Raw genomic sequence first — 21,179 nt, 5'->3', positions numbered from 1 at the left:
GCCACACTTTTGTCAGTGGAGAAAAATAAAATTAGTATGCCACATTTTTCTGTGCTCTATGAAAAGATTCCTTCTGCCCCTCTTCTACCTACCACCCCCTAGGGATAGTGGATATTCCCTTTTGTCCTGATGCAGTAGACCCTGGCTTTGTTATAATGTGATGTGACGCCTATGACTGATTTGGGGTTCAGTTGATTTAAGACTTTCACACCAGCAGCTCTAGGTATTAAAATTTTCATAATCGTGGAGATTTATTCTTCTGGTGCTATTTGGCTGGCATGTCATAGATTTGCAATTAAAACAAACAAACTTCTATATTGAGTTAGACGCCTAGGTAATATGCTTCCACTTTACATCAAAAATGCTGTGTCTCATATATTGAACATACTCTCAGCAGGTATTCCAATAGTTATGGAGGAAGGGTCAGACATTGGTTGGGAACGGTGTTCTTACATTTCCCACAACTTGTTATGTTGTCCACCTGGATCAAGTTAGAATCTAGTCTTCAAGACAGGGCTTTTCTTGGATAGGTTTTAGGTTGTTTTCTTATCTCAATCTCTCCAAATGACAGCTGTGAAGACCATAGAACAATTGGAATCTAGGTGGAACCAGTGTCTAAAGAGGTTTTTTTTTTAATGAATAGTTTCTGAGATCATCTTCTTCATTCATTCATCAACTCAACAAATATTTATTGAGCTCCTGGTAGATGTCAGGCACTGTTGTAGGCACTGGGGATTCAGGGGTGAACAAAAATGGGCCAGGCCATTGTCTTCATGGAGCTTGCCTTCTAGTGATTTCTTAGAATAACTCATAGGATTGAAAAGACACCCAGGTGCTTATGATGACAGAGATGATGACTGACAAGCTCTTTCAGAAGGCCTTCCATGATCTTCCATGACTCTCCTATCTAAGCCAAGTGCCTTCCTCTGTGCTCCCAGGATGCGCTGAGCACATCTTAGCTGCTTGGGGCAGCCATTATTCCAACAGCTTGTGTTCGTATCCCAGCTCTGCCACTCACCACCTGGGGCCAGTTCACTCAACCCTTCTGAGCTTAATAACAGTAGCTAATCCTTACTGAGCACCTACTGTGTGCCAGGCACTCTGCTAAGTGTGTTACATAAATCATCTCATTGAATCCTCCCACCAACCCTAACAGGATAGGTCCTATTGCTATTACTCTTCTCTGACAAGAAAACTGAAGCCCAGCAAAGTTCAATAACCTACCCAAGGTCAGTCATGTGGTTAATAAGTGACAGAACCCAGGAAGTCTGCCTGGAACATAGTAAGGGCCCAATAAACATTAGCCTCCTCAGGGCGAGGAGTAGGGGGAGGCAAGTGAGGTGGGTCACGAAGAGTGCAGTGTCAGATCCTGTCTTTATTTAAAATTTTGATATTTTATTCATCATGGGGTTTTTTTGTGTTTATGCTGATTTTTTAAAACATTGCGTTAAGATATTATTTGTCTTGATTACTGAGTTTGGGGCACCCACTTGAATTTTGTACCCAAGGCAAGTATCTCTCTAACCTCACTCTAGTCCCAGTATCATTAGTATTATCATTAGCATCACCTTTGAAGGGGGATTACCTGTATTTGTTGATCACCCCTAGTAAACTCAGAGATGTTTACAAATTGTCTTGTGTCTATAAAGCCTAGTAAAGAGTTGGCACAGAGTAGGTGTTCAATAAATATCTGTTGTACCAAACTTTCTGCTCCACAATTATTCAAAAGAAGAAGAATTTCCATTCAGGGAGAAGGAAGAAGTAGATGACCTCTTCAATCTCCATAAAGTCCAATTAGTCCAGTGTGTATCACTGTTGGCAGTAATACTGTTAATATTATTTACACATCAACCATGGCTATCAGGTATTGAGTATCTACCAGTACCAAACACTTGATGCACCTCATTGCAAATTCTTACCGCAAAGCTGGAAACTGAGGCTCAGCAATGTGGAACCACTTGCCCAGGACCATACAGCTAGTGAGTGACAGTCAGCATCAAGCCCAGGTCTGTGTGAGTCCAGACCTGGGCTCTTTCCATTCCGCCACCTCTTTCTATTGCAGTTCACAGTCAGTGGTGGTGATGTGAAAAAGGCATGACCATGGTCAAAAAGAAGGGAGTGGGCAAGTGAAAAAGGTGGTAAAGGTATACGAAGAAAAGATATGCCCACACCTGCACACCCGAAGGGGAGGGGTGCTGCCGGGCCCTTCCATGTGACTGTGCAGGGCCATCCCTGCTGAGTGCAGTGATGTTGTTGGGGAGATTATCCCATCCGTGGTGTGGCCTTGACCTGTACCCACTTGAAGAAGCAAATCCAGGACCTGCCTTTGTGTCTCAAATAAGGAAATGAGTCACCTGTTTGTCTTCCTGACCTGCCCCCTTTCAGGTGAATTGAGTTGTCCATCTGACCAGGTGGCAAGAAGTCCATACTGTTGGTCAGCTGGTGATGGGGACTCCAGACAAGAAACAGGGAAGCCAATAGCACTCAGCATCTTGTCCTTTGTCCCCCCAGATTACAGTGGGTCAGCATAAGTGTTTAAGATCCTACTCTGATTTCCACCATAAATGACATGGTACTATTTTGTAAAGTGTATTCCTTAAAACGTCAGTACTATGGGATTCTATGGTTAAGTCAGGGTGAGTAGGCTTTTCTCAGTATTTCGCAGAGCCTTCAAAAGGCTAATGCGGTGGTGAGTCTCTAGAGAGGTATATCACAGGCAGCATTTCTCAAACCCACTCGGCCAGAGCACTCCTTTTCATGCAGCACCTCCTAAGACTGGCATTTTGTGGGATGCACTTTGGGAAACAGCGTGCCAGAATCCTTTAAATGGTCTCTCATTAGGAAGTGCCAAGAGAGTGAAACCTTGGGAAATGATTCTTAAAGAATCAAAATGGTGATGTCTTTTTTTTTTCCTTTCTCACTATAAATATGAAAATCATATAACTAGGCTAAAGAAAGATTTTGAAAATAGGAATGTCACCCTATATTCACAACTTGAGAAGATTCCCTTCTTGCCTTTTCCATATCTATACATCTCCAAATGTGTTTCCACATGCGTGTGTATCCAGCACTTAAAATGTGTAGACACATGCTAAAGTCATTGCATGTCGTCTCATTTAATCCTCACAATAACTCTGAGTCAGCAAATAGGACCCCCAAGTTAGAGCTTAGGAAATTGAGGCCCAGAGGGTTTAAGTGACTTTCTGAAGTTGCACAGCAAGGAAGTGACTGAACCATTATCTAAACATAGTTATTTCTGACTCCATAGCCTATGTGTTTAAGCACTGAGATGGTGAAATAGTTATCTTCTAACTTCTACAAAAGTATTTGTCCTGAATTTACTACCAGGGAGTTTATCTTATCTTGGATCATCATACAGGTCAGTTCTAAGTTGAATGATAAAAGAACATTCTAGAACTGTTCCCACTTTTTATGTGTCCTTGCCTCCCTTCTCTGACTTTCAGTAAGAGTCACAGGGCTTCACATCAAGTAATCCCAAATGCGGGACCACATTGTTTTCTGTTTTATGGCTCGATAATCTCCTCCGTTGTAAATACATTCAGAAATGATTGTGGCTTTTTCTTGAAGCCCCAACATTTTTTTTTAACTGATTTATTTTGATAGCACTTTAGCCTCATGATTTCAAATATTAAGTTACTTGGTTGAGGTGGTCTTATATTTTCCCATAAATGTGTTTATGTCACCGCACAGACTGAGAAATTTCATTCCAGGGTGTTTTTTTTTTTTCTTTTTTCATTTGATTTTGTGCAGGAGGAGAACTGAATTCTTCGAACTTGTCAGTAAAGGAGAATATGATTGGAACATCAAAAAACATCGTGATATATTTCGGTAAGAAACAGCTCTTGTTTATGTGTTTCTTCATTATTTGACGATTTAGCCATGCTTTTCTGACAGGGCTAAAAACACACAAGTAGTTTTTAAAGTAACAAAGCTCACATTCAAAACGTTCAGAAATTAGTTGAATAATTAGAGAATGTGTCTTTTCGTTTTCTAATTTATTTTATTTTGCCTCCTCTCCATAAATTTGCCTTCAAAATTAGAAAATGATGTTTGAATTGGTCCGGTTTCAGCAGGCATGCAAATTGCAGGGGAGAGGGGATTTTTGAACCTCCGGAAACAGTTACACAGAACAAAGGAAAGTAAGAGTTAAGTTTGGGGGTTTTTTTAGAGACAATAGACATTGTAGATAGAAAACCAATCAAAAGATTTTGGTGCAGGAAATAAGGAATCTGTTCTAGACTTTTCACAGGACTTCTTCCAAGTTGTTTAGAAAAGACAGCAGCAAACCATCATTTTTATGTGGCACATTTTAACCACCTGATCGCAGCCACTCCAGCTGGTTAGACACTGTTCCTCTTTCTCTCATACCCTGTCCTTCCACTGTCCCCATCTCACCCATCCCCAGACTTTCTGGTGTCTTAGTCCTGTTCCAGATTTATTAAGCATTTCTGGGAAAGCTTGTGAGCTTTCTGGGCTCCTGGGCTCAGTGTGTCTGCTCCACAGCCAGGCGACCACTGGCATCGCCCCCAGTGGGATTCCTACCCCAGCCCTGGCCCACATGCGCGTGCAAGACCTCCGCCTCCATCTGAGAACACAGAGCCCTGCCTGCCACTTCCCTCTTCTCACTCTCTCACCAGAGGGCGCTCTACTTCTCCCCTCTCTGCATTACTATTTCTCTGTGTTATCTTTTTTTTTTTTTTTGAGGAATTAAAGACAACTGTGCTTGTCTTACAAATTAAGATCTCTGTAATCTTTACAGACCTTTTCCGCATCCTTTCCGGTGGGGTGGCAGGGGCGGGGGGCTGGTGATGGGTGAGGGTGGGAAGGACCCTTCCTGTCTTCAACACTAGCATCTCCGCTCGTGTCCTATTCCAGTCCCTCCACCTCCCCGCCGCCCGCCACCCCCCCACCCCCACCCCGACTCCGACCTTGCTGTGTCAATTATACTCCTTTGGCTTGCATTTTCAAAATCTGACTTTTTTTCCGCCCAGCATGACCTTTCTAAGCCTAAAAAGTATGCTTCCATCTCCTCGGTAAAAAAAAAAATCCCTAAAATCTGCCTCCTTCTTAAAGTCCAATCGTAGTTTTCTTCTCTCCTTCAATTCCACACTTCACTCACACTCCTTCTAACCTCTTACAAGGCAATTTCTTTCTTTTTAAACCATTTTTAATTCCACAAGTAACGATAGGAATGTATTTTTCTGAAACAAAGTAAAACATTACAGATAACCCCCCAGTTCTTTGAGCATCATTCCCAATTCCCATACTGTGCATAGCTTTGCTCTGTTAGCAGTTCCTTGTTTCTTTTCAGACTACTGTCAGAGCATTTCCATACATGTGTACCCATGGGAAACATGCTATTTAGTGTAGATTTGTTTGTTTGTTTGTTTGTTTTAACATAAATTATATATTTACATGTCAATCTGAACTCACTTGTTCACTCAGCTGTATGCCTTGGAGTTCTTTCCATGTCCATACCAGTATCATCTTTGATTGTTGCATAGTATTCCAAAGTATGAAGTTACCACAGAGTATTTAGTATTTAGAGTGAATTCCTCCACTGAGGAATTTAGTTGCTGAAATGTAATTTCTGTGCGTTTTGAAAGTCACCGGTCATCTCCTAGGGATCAGATCCTACAGCCTTTGTTCTCTGCAGCTTCCTCCATCTCTTCGCAGCCCTCCCTGCGTTGGCCTTTCCTTTCTTAAAACTCTTCCCTGCCTTGGCTTCCGCAAAGCCCATGCTCCTCTGTATTTTCTACTTCCTTCTGACTTTTTTCTTCTCCTATTTGTGTTTCTCTAGCCCTTCCTCCCCCCCACTGCCCCCTAAATGTAATCGTCCCTCAAGGAATTCTTCTCTTGTTCCTCAGCATCCTCACAAATGGTCCCACCGGGCTTCTTGGGTCTGGCCTCTCTCCTGAGCACAACTCGTAAAATGCCAGCACTCGTCCCATGTCTCCACCTGAGTGTTTTCCCACAGAGGTTTTCAAATTTTTTGGCAGGGAACCCCATATGTAAGAAAATCTTATTTAGAAGCACAGTACGTAAAGCAGAGGTGAGATGCTTCAGGAACCCTCCCCTCCCCCCAGCTCTGCCCTCCCCCCTCCCCCCCCCCGCAATTTCACAGCTGGACTCTGACCGTGTGCACGTTGCGGGCAGCTGGCGGGGCTCGGGGGGAGCGCTGTCTTAGAGAATTCTGAAATAGTAATAAAACCAACTAAAAGTTGGTCTGCTTTTCATCATCACCATGTGCCTGCAATCTAAACAGTGTCAACAATGAGACACTCCTCCCAGAGAAAAATCTTTTGTTGGAATAAATTCTAAACAACGGCTGAGATTACTGTTGAGTATCAAAATAATTGCTATGAAAGCTTCAAATTAGCACATTATTACTTATCCTTTCATTGTGCATGTATTGTACATGTAAGTTAATTCCAAGAACGCCCAGTTATTCCGTCAGCCCCTGGCACAGGTGGACTCGGGACACGTTTTCAAGAGTAAGTTGCTAACGGTTCGGAACTTTCTGCACTCACTCCAGATGCAGTTTGTGTCTCCAACCTCTGAGAACGTCACCTTCCTGCTTTTAAACAGTATATTCAGAATAAACAATGATAGCTCGGTGATGTTAACGATAAAGAAACAGAACTTGAGTTACTTCCGTTCTGTCATTTTATGTTGACCATTTGGGGTCTGTATTTGTGTTTAAAATTTAAAACAGTGAAACAGAGTGCAGACTGCGAGGTGTAATCTTTTTGTGTGGTAAGCATAAAATTCAGTTCATACATGTAATCTTTTACTGAATTTGGATATATCTTTTAAATTACAGTGTATTCCTTTTGAGTTGTTAATGCTTTTAAAACTAGAGAAAAACAAGAAAATGATGATTATCGCAAGATAATTATTCAAATAATTTTGGCGCCTAGAGGAGGAGAGGCGTGATAACAAGGAGCTGCCGCGAGTCTCAGATACCCTAGGAACACACCGTCCTCTTCCCACCCCACAGAGGACATTCCTGACCATTCATTCCCGCAACTGCACTAAGCAGATTGCACCACCTAACTCGAAAATGCACTAGAGTTATGCGGACCTCAAGACTCAAACAGTTGCTACAAACTCCCTCCCTGCTCTCATATTTTAGAGAAGGCCTTTCAAGTACAGAGGCTTGATCTAAAAAATAAGGTAAAACTGCCCATTCGCCTCCTTCTGTTTGTTCTTCCTGTGCAAGCTCCTAGCCCTATCCTTGACTTTCTTTCCCCTCTCCCCTCCTTTGTTTTATGCCCTTAGCAATTTATGCTTTCCTACTGTCTCTCTGCTTCCATTCTCTACTTCTTTAAACTATTTCCACATCTACTACCTAAAGTTCTCTCCTTGAAGCTCTGGCCAGGTTCCTCCTGAGTCCCCAACCTTCACTGACTCCCCACGCCAATTGGATAAAGGTTTCAGACACTCCACCGTCCTCCCTCCCAGCCTTTTTCAGTCTTCCTTCTCTGTACAGAATTTCTGCTCCACTGCAGAGTATTCATTGAAAGTAGAGGCTCTTCTGTCAGACTGTATGGATCCCAGTCCTAGCTTCGATAGCTCCTAGCAGTGTAACCTCGGGCAAGGTACCCCGACCTCTCTGATCCAGGAATGCAAAACACTATTTGCTTTGTAAAATGGAGATAATAATAGTATCCCTACCTCATATAGAGACTATGTAAATCACCCTCTAATGCCTGTTCAATAAATGGTAGCTATTAGAATTCTCACCATCAGAGCACCTAGCAGATACTCAGTAAACTTGTTGATTGATTAATGTTGATATGAATTTGAGAAGTAAGTTTCAAATTATCAAGCAGACGGAACTTAAGTAATTATCCAACTATGGTGCAAATAGGCAACCTCACAGAGATTATTTCCTGTCCGGGAGAGAGACTACAAAGTCTAATGCATTACCTACAGCCTTGTCCCTCTCTGGTACCAGCAGAACCTAAAATGAGAAGCACTGGAGTTTAGCAAGAGGGGCTCTGGCAGCTTTGCGATAAGCACAGAATCCTGAATCCTTTACGCACTTTGGGAAAGTTACTTAATCTCTCCATGCTGCCATTGACCTCTCTGTAAAATAGAAATAACAGCATCTTGTGATGAGGAGTCACTTAGTTAGTAGTTAGTTAGTAGGTAGTTGGTAAAGCACTTAGTACAGAGGCAGGCACATGTAAGCACTGTAGAAGCGCTTGTCACAAAAGATGAAGCGCGAAGGATAGACTGATGTGTCTCTTTGCACAGGGCTTAGCACAGGAGTGTTTGGAATTAGACGCTGCCTGATTCCTAGAGGGCTTTGAATGACCTGTTGTTATCTGCCGGTCTGCCTTGTTCCCTGGAGGGGTTTCCTGGAGAAGTTACACAAACCCTACCGCCATCCAGGCATGCTCTGCCATCTGGGAAGCAGACATGTTTCCAAGGCAGTAGAATCCGGCAGGGTATGAAATGTTAACACCTGACATCAGGGCAGCCCTCTGACCTTCGACAACACACCCCTTTCTTCCAAAAGGAGTTAGCCAAGATGCGGTTTCCCAGCTCAGATCCTTCGTTAGTTTTCATCACGCGCTGCTGGTTTTAGTAAAAGAAAGCAGATTTGGGACAAAGAGTGTGCCTGATTTTTCCCTTCTCACCACATCCAATTAGAAGCACAAGAGCTATCTACAGTTTGAATTGTTCCCCCTGTTTTTTATATCCAGGTTTCAATGCAGATTCTAGATTTCTAAACCAATAGAAATCTGCCCCTCAAAAATCTGATTCAGATATTTCCTGTGCTTTCTTATGGGCTCAAATTAATGAAAGCTGTAGCTGAATATGTTTCTTCTTCATAATGCTTATAAAACATGGTTGTAGCCAGGTAGTAAACTGGAGTCAAACTGTGTGGTTCTCCCTCGTAAATCTTAAATGCAGGAGACACATATACACTATTGATACTATGTATAAAATAGACAACTGATGGGACCATACTGTATAGCACAGGGAACTCTACTTAATGCACTGTGGTGTCCTAAGTGGGAGGGGATATACGTATATGTAAGGCTGATTCATTTTGCTGTGCAGTAGAAGCTAACACAACATTGTAAAGCAACTGTACTCCAATTAAAATTTTAAAAAGAAAGAAAGAAAATTCAGGAGCCCCTAACAGGGCATGTGGTTTGCCTTTTTAGTGTGGGTTTTCTTCCGTCCCCATCAATCAGTGATACATTGGTACACAGGTTTATGAGCTATGTATAGAGTATTATATACTGATTCCCTTGCTGAGAGTTAAAAATGAAAAGCATCGTCCATTACAAATTATTTTAAGCAGAGCTTGCTTGGTTCAGGTATAGAGAAAGCAGTGCTTGGCTTTCCTTGATCTGCCGCAGGCAAAACAAAAGGGCCACTGAGTGTGTGCGAGCTTTGTCTTCCGAAGTAGTGCGGCCGCATGATGGAGGTGCTAAACATGGGTCTATAAACAGTGCTGCCCTTGTTGAGGAAAAGAAGATGTAAGCTGGCCGTGGTCCCATTTTATTTATTTATGTATCTAGGTCGGGTTTGTTTAGGAATGCAACAAAAGATTATTCAGGCTGTTTTGTTTGGTTCTGTTTTTCAGATCAATGTTAATGACAGCCTGTGACCTTGGAGCCGTGACCAAACCGTGGGAGATCTCCAGACAGGCGAGTGGTGATTAATGGCAGGGCTCAGCCGAGGAGGGACTGGGGGGGACAGTATTCCCAGAGCCCTGTCTACCAGGCACTGAAACCCGAGTCAATTTGCATCAGTATTAACATGGTGTAAAAAATAGCAGGAGGTTTAGGGCGACGGTTTATTGCCCAGCCTTTCTTTATCGTGCTTCCACTGAGAAATAATATTTCTGACTCTGTAAGATTTTTTTTTAATGCACTAAATCCAAATAACATCTTGACCATTTCTTAAGGCAGGAGTTTCATACGTAGTGTTCTTGAATAAGTAACTGTGTTTTAGTACAAGGTCCAGTTTTTCACATCTGAAGAAAAAAAAAAAAAACAAGGATAAAAAGGAATTTCTATTTTTCTTTTTCTTTAAAGTCTATTTAGAGATCAGAGGGCTCTTTGGCCAAAATGTGCAGTATCTAATTTAATTTGTATCCCAAATGTAATGCCTTTACCACCTATCTGGTTTCACTGCCCAAAAGTGTTAGCTCTAGAGCTAGAATAGTTTTTAATCCCATAGCCACCCAACTTAAGATCCTTGATTACCTTGATAGTATTTGGTTAATAGCTCTTTTGGTTTTATGAGGCACCTACTGGATGGGCTGCGGGGTCTAAAATGATAGCTTGGTACCCTGAGACTCGACATTTAAGGGAAAATAAGATACATTCATATAACAATAAAAAACTAATATTTATTGACTAAATAACTAATGTTAAATGACTGCTTTATAAGTATTATATCATTTAATCCTCAAAAATCCTCTGAGGTGGGTATTGTGACTGTAGTGGGCTGAATAATGGCAACCCAAAGATATCAGGTCCTAATCCCTGGAACCTGTAAATGGTTTTTCCTTAGAAGGAAAAAGGGTCTTTGCAGATGTGATTAAGTTAAGGACCATCTTTATCATTATCATCATCATTACCTGGATTACCCAGGTAGGCCTTAAATTCAATCACAAGTGTCCTTATAAGAGAGAGGCACAGGGAGGTGGCACATTCAGAAGAGGAGAAGGTGTGTGAAGACAAGGCAGAGATTGGAGTGATGTGGCCACAGGCAGAAGGATGCCGGCAGCCACCAGAAACTGGAAGAGGCAAAGTACAGATTCTCCCCTAGAGCCTCCAGAGGGAGCATGGCCCTACCAACACCTTGATTTCTGTCCAGTGAACTGATATGGAACTCCTGGCCTCCAGAACTTTGAGAGAATACATTTCTGTTGCTTTAAGCCACCAAATTTGTGGTAATTTATGACAGCAATAGGAAACTAATACAGTGATTATTCTTATTTCACCAATGGGAAAAATGAGGCTTAGAAAGGATACGTAGCCTGAGGCATATAGCTGGTAAGTGGTGGAACGAGGGAGGAATTCAAATCCTAGCAGATGAGGTTCCAAAGCCTTCATTCTTAGTGTTTTATGCTTTCTTACACAGGAGGCACCAATCAGCATTTTTAAATGATGCAAGTGTGTTGGCAGAATGGGCTATGTTATCACTAAGCTCAAAATCTCATTGTTTTAAACTAACACATCACCTGCAGGCATGTGCCTCGGCTTGGCTGGCGCCTCTGTCCTCATCCTGGACTGGGGCTGAGGGAGCAGCTACTGTCTGGATCATTCCAGCAGAGGCCCGGGTGGGTCTTACACTGGAAGTTAAATGCTGTCCCCCCCTGCAATTCATTGGCCAGAACTTGGTCACATGACCCCACCCAGCCAAGAAGTGCCCATCCTTCCATGTGCCCAGAAAGCAGAAAGCCAGAAATAGTTGGTGAAAACATGACTACCACAGTTTGCCCTTCTAATCACCAAAAATGTGATTCACTCTCCTTCCTCCAGGCAAAATATACTCATTCCCCCACCTCCAAGGGAGTTGACCCAAATATCCCATCAGTCGTGATATTAAGCTGGAAGTCCAGGATCTCTGGGTGATATGTGCTAATCTCTACAGCAGGTCTGTAAAGATTAAACTAAAGACCCACACATACCCAAAATGCAGCACATAACACCCACTGCACAAAATACTCATTATGACAATCCCATTTAGAAAGGGAAGAGATGGCAATATTTGGCAGTTAGGGGTCCACAGCAGTTCCAAAATCCCACTGGGCATTCTCTGGGAGGGGCTTCTACTCTGTGGTGGGCCCTGATTCTCAGGGAGATGCTGCCCAATTCAATATTTTCCATGACCTTTAGATCCACCCTAGGAAATTATTCCTTTTCCATTATCCTCCTTGGCTAGATTCAAAGGCCAAGCAGCTTTCTCAGCCTGCTTCCCCCCTAAAGAAGGTTGAAGACCCAAGGTTTGTTTTAAGTTTTAAATAGTCAAAGGCTTGTGGGGTTTTTTGGCACATTTAGTCACTTTCTTAGGTCTTTGATTCCAGTCATTTCCATTTGCTAATAACCACATCCACAGTTAGATTCTATACAACCTTCTTAGATCTACTGTATTTCTTTGCTTCCTTATATTCAGGAGCAAGGAAATACAGCATACATACATCTTTCTTCCTCTCTCAACAGTTAATTCCTAGTATTTGGGGCCTAGTATTTGGCATCAGTGAGGAAAGCATGTAGTTAAATCATTTTTCTGGGCCGTTTTGTCTAACTAAAAGGAGGTTGTGTGTGCCACCTAATTCATTCATAGTTGTTAACTATGTGTTACTGGCCACACCTTCAATTTGATTCTTGTTGCAAGGCTGAGTCTTGATCAGCCTTTGTCATTCAAAGTGTATCTCAATTTTTATTTTCACAGTTTGGGATTAAGAAGCAGCTTCATATTCTATCCCTACAAGACCCTGAATTTGTGATTTTTCTCTATTCCCTTTCATTCCTGGTTATAGACCTGCCAACCCTTTCCTGAGCTCACTTCTTACAATACTAGCAAAACAGTCAACAGCAACCATCACATGCTATTAACTTTGTTTTCCAGCCTCTTCCCCTAAGGCTGTAAATCCGTTGGGTACGTTGTTTGCTTTATTTCCATGAGGACCGTACAAAATATTTCGCCACTGTGTAACTTGGGTCGTCATCCTCATAGCTTCTGACAACCTCACTGTTCTATAAATACCTGGCCCCCAAGCCGATGCCACATATTTTAGGGTCTTTCCTTTCTTTCTTTTCTTCCTTCCTTTCCCTTTCTCTCTCCCTTCCTTCCCTTCCTTTCTGTTTAATAGCACTACCTCACTTCCATACCAATTTTTATTAGTCAAGGCTAAGCTAGGCTTTGCTGCAGTAACAAATATAATCTCAAATTTTAGTTGCTTAGCACAAATGAAAGTTTATGTCTTGCTCACATCACAGTTCAGTGCAGGTGGTGCAGTTTTCCTATAGACTCTCCTCCAATGAATAGCTCTCTTCCAATGCCTTGGTTTTCGTTTTAGTGTGACATGCTTGAAGTTACATAAAGCAGGTTATGGTGAAGGACTTGTGTGGTTGCATTGCTTATTTCTACATCTCTGCCCACCCTTCCCTTCCCCAGTGTGGAAAGGCCTCCCTGACAGTAAAGTTTGGGAATAAACTGCAGAGAATATGTAAGTGGCTCTTCCAGGTAGTGGGAAAAAGTGTAGTATTGAGAGTGGCCCCTGTGATAGGGGTGGAAGGTAGTGGAGAGTAGGAGAAAGTTAGGGGAACTGGGGGAAAAATAAAGAAGATTAGAAAGGGGGTAGATGAGGGATGATCTGCCAGGGCCTTCAGGACCCCAGTGAAATGCATGTCACAACTACAGGAGCAGCAGCCCACGTGGGAGCCAGAAAGTGACCCAAGTACTTGAAAGGACAAAAGTTTCCGCGTTGAGATTATAGAACAAAGAGGCCCAGTGGCCACTTGTAGGTGGTCTTCTTGGTCACTGATATAAATATTATTTTATTTTTAGGATTTGAACTTCTGCCGACCAGTGCAGAAACTCATGAGGTCAGGGAAATAAAACACAAAACCATCTTTTTCCAAATGTTTCCATCAGAAGTCTTATCACAACTCTAAACTGTAGATCTCATTTGTGTTTGTATCTGAATTGAATAGGTTAGGTATTTTCAAAACCTTACTCACTTCTAATAGGATTTTAGGAAACAGTTAGACAAAAACAATAGAAACTTATTTTAAGAATAGAAATATATTTCCAATTTCCTGGATGTTGATTTTTTTTTATTCCCTTTCAAAATGTTTTCTCACTGGTGTCTATTTCACTTTGCCTTCCTCACACACATGACTCTAGGCATGTGGGTTTCCCCAGTCAGCCCCCAAGGCCTGATTAGCATCTCAACTTCCTTTTTTAATAAAAAATTCAATCAGGAGCCATTTAATAGTCCTGATTGGGATTTTAAGTACAAATGAAACAGTGGTACAAGTTGAGCTGTGAAAGAAGCACAGGGGAAATACCCAAGACCACTTTAGAAAGCTCAAGGAAAAGGAGTTTGTTTTAATTTCTTTGCTTTCCAGGGGCTACTGACCTCTGCAGGACTCCCACCTCGGGGTGACCTGATATGCACACATGCATTCTTTAGTGCAAAAGATCCACCTCAGAGGATTCTGAGGGAGAGTTCTGGGAACTGAATAATGAGGCCAGGTCCTTAGGGGACCATTTCTTCTCAAAAGGAAGGCCAGAGACCAATGAGAGAGGCCTGGAGTGCTAAAGTGAAAGGCAGTGGCAGAGACTGGGAGAGAGAAGTGAACCAGGGCCTAGAAAAATTGAGTCAGTTCCAACTGGTTTTATGCTGTTGAATTTTTAAAATGTTTAAAATCTGAACTGGCCATTCTATTTTTTAATAAATGACTGCATACTTGCTACTCTCAGATGTCTGTGTGGGTGTTAGATGTTGTTGTTAAGTTTTGGCAATGGTTACCATTTATGGTTGACAAATCTCCTGAGAGATATACTTTAGGTAAATTATCTTGATTCTCTGCACTTGACCAAAATTAAACCACTCTAACCTTTGCCAGACCTACAAACCTCATCTTTACAAGAGCCTGGAATAGAGAAAAATTAGTCTGGGGATCCAGATCTTCTTGCCATCACGTTGTCTGGTATTTCTTTTCTGCTCTTCCAATATTTTGTAATCCAGCTAGTTCACCTCAGAGATACCCTAGATGTACATCATAGTGTTGTTGAAAACACCCGTTCAGCACTTATCTGTTACATCAGTTTGCTTCCCATAAAACTGTCAGGAGAAGCACAGGGCTTGGGGAAGAAGAAAATCTCGGCAAGCTTGACCATGATCAGTAGCTTCTGACCATCCACACTACTGGATGAAAAGTAGAAGAATATGTGTCCTTACTTTGGAAAAAATCTCTGTGGTTTGGGGTAGAACAGCCATTCCATTGTGCTGTACCAACTAGAACCCACCATAAATAAACACTGTTATTTAGTACATGGATTGAGACAGCCTGAAGACCAAACCACATTCTTCAGACTATATCATAACATACTGTAAAAGTCTGGTATGAACAGTGAATCTAGCATTAGTTCTGCCCCTTGAGTGATGGCTACTGTAGGAAGTAAGGGGTGGGCCCCGGGTTTATCTGTTCCAGAGTGTACATAAATACTGGTAGGGTGACGTGGTTAAGGAGTTTTTGTACGGCAAGATGAAACCAAACTAAAATACAAGTATGCGACAAAGTAAAGAATCTGCACAGAAACAACCGAAAGTTGGCTGAATTATTATTACAAATATAGTATAATAATATATTATAATAACATCAGTTATTATTAGGTTATTATTTGCTTCACTTTTCTGGATAAGAACATTTCCTGCTTTGAAGGTTGGCAACCTTGTGCTTCATGTGTATATATAAGCTCTACTGTCAGAGATGGTCTATCAGCATGTGTCTAAGGATACATTGCAACTGTACTTCAACTCTATTTCAACAAAAATAAATAAAAAAACATTGCACAAGTTCTTCTGATTAAAAGGAAATCAGTTTCATTGATGAAATTCTATAATACCCTCAAACACGAAAGGTTAATGTACTTACTCATAAGCTTTTTAAATGATTGTCTTGAAGATAACTACCATACACATAAGCCAGAAATAACTTCTGTGTCTCGTGATGAATTACACATACCTGTCAATTTAAATATTTCTATGTTTCAGGTGGCTGAACTTGTAACCAGCGAGTTCTTTGAACAAGGAGATCGGGAGAGAGCAGAACTCAAACTCACTCCTTCAGTAAGTTCTTCCTTTTCTTATGACGTATTTACCCTTTCGAATGACATTTTCAAAAATAACTTCAAATCACACCTTGAAAATGGGAAAGACAGAGAATGGATTTAAGGAAGCACTCTTGAAAGTTTAAAGCTTTAGTTGAACTTAGATGCTAAACACTCTTATTCCCAGTTTTCTGATTAACAGGGCTGATCTACTTAACAAGCATTTCCTGTACTCCCACAGTGGGAGAAGTAGGCGCAAGGGAGGATCGCAGTTATTTGAATAACTCAAAGCCTAGGGCTGGCATTTCATATGTAGTCAGTGGCTACTTTGAAACAGAAATACAGAAGAAAATTAAAGGCAAGCAAGCTGTCCAGCCTTGATGGGCTAGAACAGGCAGGTGCAGTAAATAATGGATATTCTGGATTTTACTTTCCAATTTTGAACTTTCCAAAATCCCAAAAGCAAGTCAAGTCTGTTTCTTTTCCTTTTTTGCAAAATGAAAAGTTGCATCTGGGGAACTAAGTTCTGCTGATTGAAATGCTATTTAGATTGGATTCATCCATTCAATTATTATTTGAGAATGCTTACTGTAGGCTAAGGATGATTCTGTTTTTACTCATCAGGAGACAAAGACATAAATGCCTCAGTCACCACCCTCAAGGAGAGGGCGGCCTCTTTATTCTTAATGAATGGGTAGCTTCAAACATATCACCCAACGACTCAAAGAATGGTCCAGAATATTCTAAAGCCTGCCACAGCACAGAAGATTCATTGCAGCTCAAGGAATGTGTTAATTGTCAAGAGTGTCTGTTTATGAGGAGTCAAATTAACTCAGTTTTGAATATTTGGAGTTATTTATAAGATCTTCAAGTTTTAAAACACCTTTCTTTGCTGACGTTTAAAGACAAGGAAAAGCAGCAGAACTAGCTCCTAGCTTAAAGAACTCACAGACTTACTGATTTTGACTATTCTTTATTTGTTGTTTACCTACAAAGATCAGAAAGACTACATAAGTTAAAACAGCCATCAATTATTTTAGTTTCCAAAGCAATATCTATTTATACTGTTTTCAACACATCCCTTTGTTCTTCTTTGGTGATGTCACCAAATTTGGTTATAAAATACAGATACTAGATTGGGATACATAGTTAATGTGTAAAATGTAGCACAACTCAAATTTCTGTCTGCTATATGTATATCTATTTTCAAATAAAAGCTTTTCTCCTCTTTAAAAAACTGTTTCAGAGGCCTCCTCTGAAGAGTTTACAATGCAGCAAAACCACAGGTTATTTAATTAAATGAAAAAAATATGAGTCAAGTGACAGCATTGGCAAGCTGGCAGGTGCAGTGGTGCAGCACTAAGGGGAACTTTTGTAGGCTCAGGTAAGGGTTTTTCTGGAGACATAAATGAAATTAATTTTGTGGTGGATACATAGCTGTAAGTGCTGCTCTCTCCCCACAGAAGCCTACTTTACACGGCTGATGACTACCTCCTCAGGCCTAACTGCTGTGGCAGGGCTGTCCCTCATTAGTGCTTTTCCAGAAATGTCTGGAACTGCACACATCCAGATTGGACACCTGCTGTGCCCATTATTCCATGATATTTAGGAATAAAATTGTCCAAGAGCCCTTTCAGGTGTCATAGTCCTAAAGGTCACCAGAGTAACTTCATGAAGACAAAGGCTAATCTGGGCAACATCCAGATTAATACTGGAAGCAGTGAGTCAGTTAATAGCACATGCTTGAACACCTTCAAGTATCAAGCATGAACCTGGACACAGTGCATCCAGCCGTGAGCAAGGCACCATCTTCCCTCCCTCAAGAAGCTTGTCAACTGGTGGGAAATGTAGACATTAAATAAATAATCGCCAATAATCAATTACAAGATGCAAAATTCTGTAAAGGGAAAACACAAGACAAAGTGGTGTCTCACACACTCATCAAACATTTGTTAATAAGTGACTAGTCCAGAAATGACCCCTTACAGTTATGGTCAACTGATTTTTGGCAAGGGTGCCAAGATAATGCAATGGGGGAAAAATAATCTTTTCACCAAATGGCACAGGGACAACGGGATATCACATGCAGATGAAGATGGACCCTATCTCTCACCATAGCCTAAAATAAACTCAAAATGTATCGTAGACCTAAATGTTAGAGCTAAAACTATAAAACTCTTAGAAGAAAGCAAGATATAAATCTTCTGGATTGGATTTGGCAATGGTGTCTTAGATATGATACACAACAAACAAAAGATAAAATAGAGAAATTGGACGTCATCAAAACTTAAAACTTTGTGTGCTGAAGGACACTATCAAGAAAGTGAAAAGACAACTCACAGAATGGGAAAAATTATTCACAAAGCATATATCTGATATGGGCCTAGTATCTAGAATATATAACAACTATTGCAACTCAACAATAGAAAGACAACCCAATTTTTTAAATGGGTAAAGGATCTGAATAAACATTCCCCTAAAGAACATATATAAATGGCCAATAAGCACATGAAAAAAAATGTTCAAAATCATTAGTCATCAGGGAAATACAAATCAAAACCACAGTGATATACCACTTCACACCCACTAAGATGACTATAATCAAAAAGACAATAACAAGAGTTGGCAAGGATGTGGAGAAATTGGAACTTTTGTACATTGCTGGTGGGAATTTAAATGATGCAGCTGCTTTGGAAAACAGTTTGGCAGTTCCTCAAAACATTAAGCATTAGAGTTACCATGTGGCCAGCAATTCTACCTCTAGGTATAGCCCCAAGAGAAATGAAAACATACATCCACACAAAAACTTGAATGTTTGTTGTAGCATTATATATAATATCCAAAAAAGTCGAAACAACCCAAATGTCCATCTATTGATGAGTGGATAAATAAAATATGGTATACAATAATGATACAAGGGAATATCATTTGGCAATAAAAGTGATTGAAGTGCTGATGCATGCTTACACGGGTGAACCTTGAAAACATTATGCTAGGCGAAAGAAGCTTGTCACAAAATACCACATATCATATGATTCCATGAAATGTGCAGAATAAGCAAATCCATAGAGATAGAGAGTGAATTAGTGGCTGCCTATGTCTTGGGGGGTTTGAGGAAGAATGAAGAGTGACTGCTAATTGATATGTGATTTTTTTTTCCTTGGGGTGATAAAAATGTTCTAAAATTGACTGTGGTTGGACTTCCCGGGTGGCGCAGTGGTTAAGAATCCACCTGCCAATGCAGGGGACACAGGTTCGAGCCCTGGTCCTGGAAGATCTCACATGCCACAGAGCAGCTAAGCCCATGTGCCACAACTACTGAAGCCCGCGCACCTAGAGCCCGTGCTCCACAACAAGAGAAGCGACCGCAATGAGAAGCCCGTGCACCGCAACGAAGAGCAGCCTCCACTCGCAGCAACTAGAGAAAGCCCGCGGGCAGCAATGAAGACTCAACACAGCCAAAAATATAAATAAATAAATAAATAAATAAATTTATTAAAAAAAAAATTGACTGTGGTAATGGTTGCACAGCTAATTGTGAATATACCAGTGAATTAAACCAGTGAATTAAAAAAAATACATAACTATATACTATGCACCAGAAACAGAGTCATTAAATAAATTTTAAAATCTCAGATAACAATGAGAGCTAGAGAGGATAAAACAGAGTAATATTTTTTAAAGGAACATTTTCGACCAAGATTCATGCAGTTCACAAGAACCAGCCCTTCCTCCAGCGTATTTCAGAGTCTTCTCCAAATGCCTAGTCCTCCTTCCTGATATTTACATTTCACCTTACAATCAAGGATGAGCAGAGCCCCTAGGAGACGGTGACCTCCTCCCTAATTTGGAGGTATTTTCCTCAGCGGCGCCCTTCTATCTTCTGTGACCTCAGCAGCGCCCTTCTATCTTCTGTGACCTCAGCAGCTAGTGATTTGGGCCCCACCCACTCCCACCCTCGTTCCTAAGTCTGAAGGATGCAGGATTTCTCAACATATCTGAACCAAGGAGATGTCGTGAATCTGCCCTCACGACCTGTGTGAACGCCAAAATGATGTGGATGCCACATTTTATTTAGAGGAAAGACGAAACCTACTGTAAGACCATAGGCAGGGCAGGGTTGCTTCTTAGACCCTGGCCTTACTCCTTAGCAATAAAGGGAGGGACAGTCTCACTGGCGTAGAACGGGCAGTGTTTGTCCGAGGACTCTATCTCAGCCATCCAATTCCAACTGATTGTCTTTCTTTTTATGTCTGCCCAACGGAATATGTCACTTCTTTTTCTCTAAATTTTCTGAACATTATAATATCATAACGTTTAAAGGCTGGGAATGAGGAGAGAATGGGTACCTGCCCCCAGAATCCATCCAGTGATAGGTAAAAATTTAGGAATTTATTCACAACAGGACCTTATTGAGAAACACAGAATTGTCCCCACCCTGAAAAAATAATACAAATAGTTTCTATTTAAAATGAAATTGCTTTTAAGGATCTTTTCCAATCTATCCCACCCTCTCTCGCTATAAAAATAAAAGCCTGCACTATTTTTCTAGCAAAAAAACCACTTCCCCTTCCTTTGACTTGTACCCAATTCCCAGTGACCTGATGACTTGATTTAGTGGCAGTTACCTATAACTGAAGACAGATTTTGGCCCCAAGGAGTTGCGTGCTATAAAGTTCAAATAAATTCATTTACAAATCTCATAAATAGAGGTGAAAATACTTTATTTCTCATCATAGATAAAGGAAAAGAAAGTACGTGTAAAGATTGATTGTGGTTTGTGAAGTGTTCAGTTGGTAAAAATGGGATCATTGTGGCAAAGTGTTTGACAAAGCGCCTGTAAAAGACTCCAGTGTAATAAAGCAAGGTTCTCCTCCCCCATTCTAGGCTATTTTTGATCGGAACCGGAAGGACGAGCTGCCTCGGCTGCAACTGGAGTGGATCGATAGCATCTGTACGCCTTTGTATCAGGTAATCATGACTTGGGAGGGTCTGTGTGTCCTGACCAAGCCAGGAAAGAAGAGTGTGTATACCGCGCTTTCAGAAGTATTAGTTTTAGGACACGCTTCCAGGGTATGTGTGTTGCCAAAAAAGGCTGCAGCTTATCCTTTTTTTTTTTTTTTTTAGATTTTAATTTTATTTTTTTTAATTTATTTATTTATCTATTCATGGCTGTGTTGGGTCTTCGTTTCTGTGCGAGGGCTTTCTCTAGTTGCGGCAATTAGGGGCCACTCATCACGGTGCGCGGGCCTCTCACTGTCGCGGCCTCTCTTGTTGCGGAGCACAGGCTCCAGACGCGCAGGCTCAGCAATTGTGGCTCACAGGCCTAGTCGCTCCGC

General features: G+C 41.2%; 1 protein-coding gene across 1 annotated transcript in view; it reads left to right on the top strand.

The window, feature by feature from the left end:
- Nucleotides 1–21,179, top strand: part of PDE11A (phosphodiesterase 11A) — a 430,340-nt gene that overhangs the window by 381,058 nt on the left and 28,103 nt on the right. Inside the window, exons 16-19 of the mRNA XM_082466844.1 lie at nt 3,772–3,849; nt 9,629–9,692; nt 15,785–15,859; nt 20,728–20,811. Of these exons, the coding sequence (XP_082322970.1) occupies nt 3,772–3,849; nt 9,629–9,692; nt 15,785–15,859; nt 20,728–20,811 (301 nt within the window). The remainder of the gene's footprint in view (nt 1–3,771; nt 3,850–9,628; nt 9,693–15,784; nt 15,860–20,727; nt 20,812–21,179) is intronic.

The sequence above is a fragment of the Balaenoptera physalus genome, assembly GCF_965194825.1.
Source record: "Balaenoptera physalus genome assembly, chromosome: 6".
In the NCBI taxonomy this organism is placed as follows: domain Eukaryota; kingdom Metazoa; phylum Chordata; class Mammalia; order Artiodactyla; family Balaenopteridae; genus Balaenoptera; species Balaenoptera physalus.
Note: the sequence above shows the minus strand (reverse complement) of the source record. Positions and strands in the feature narration are given on the sequence as shown.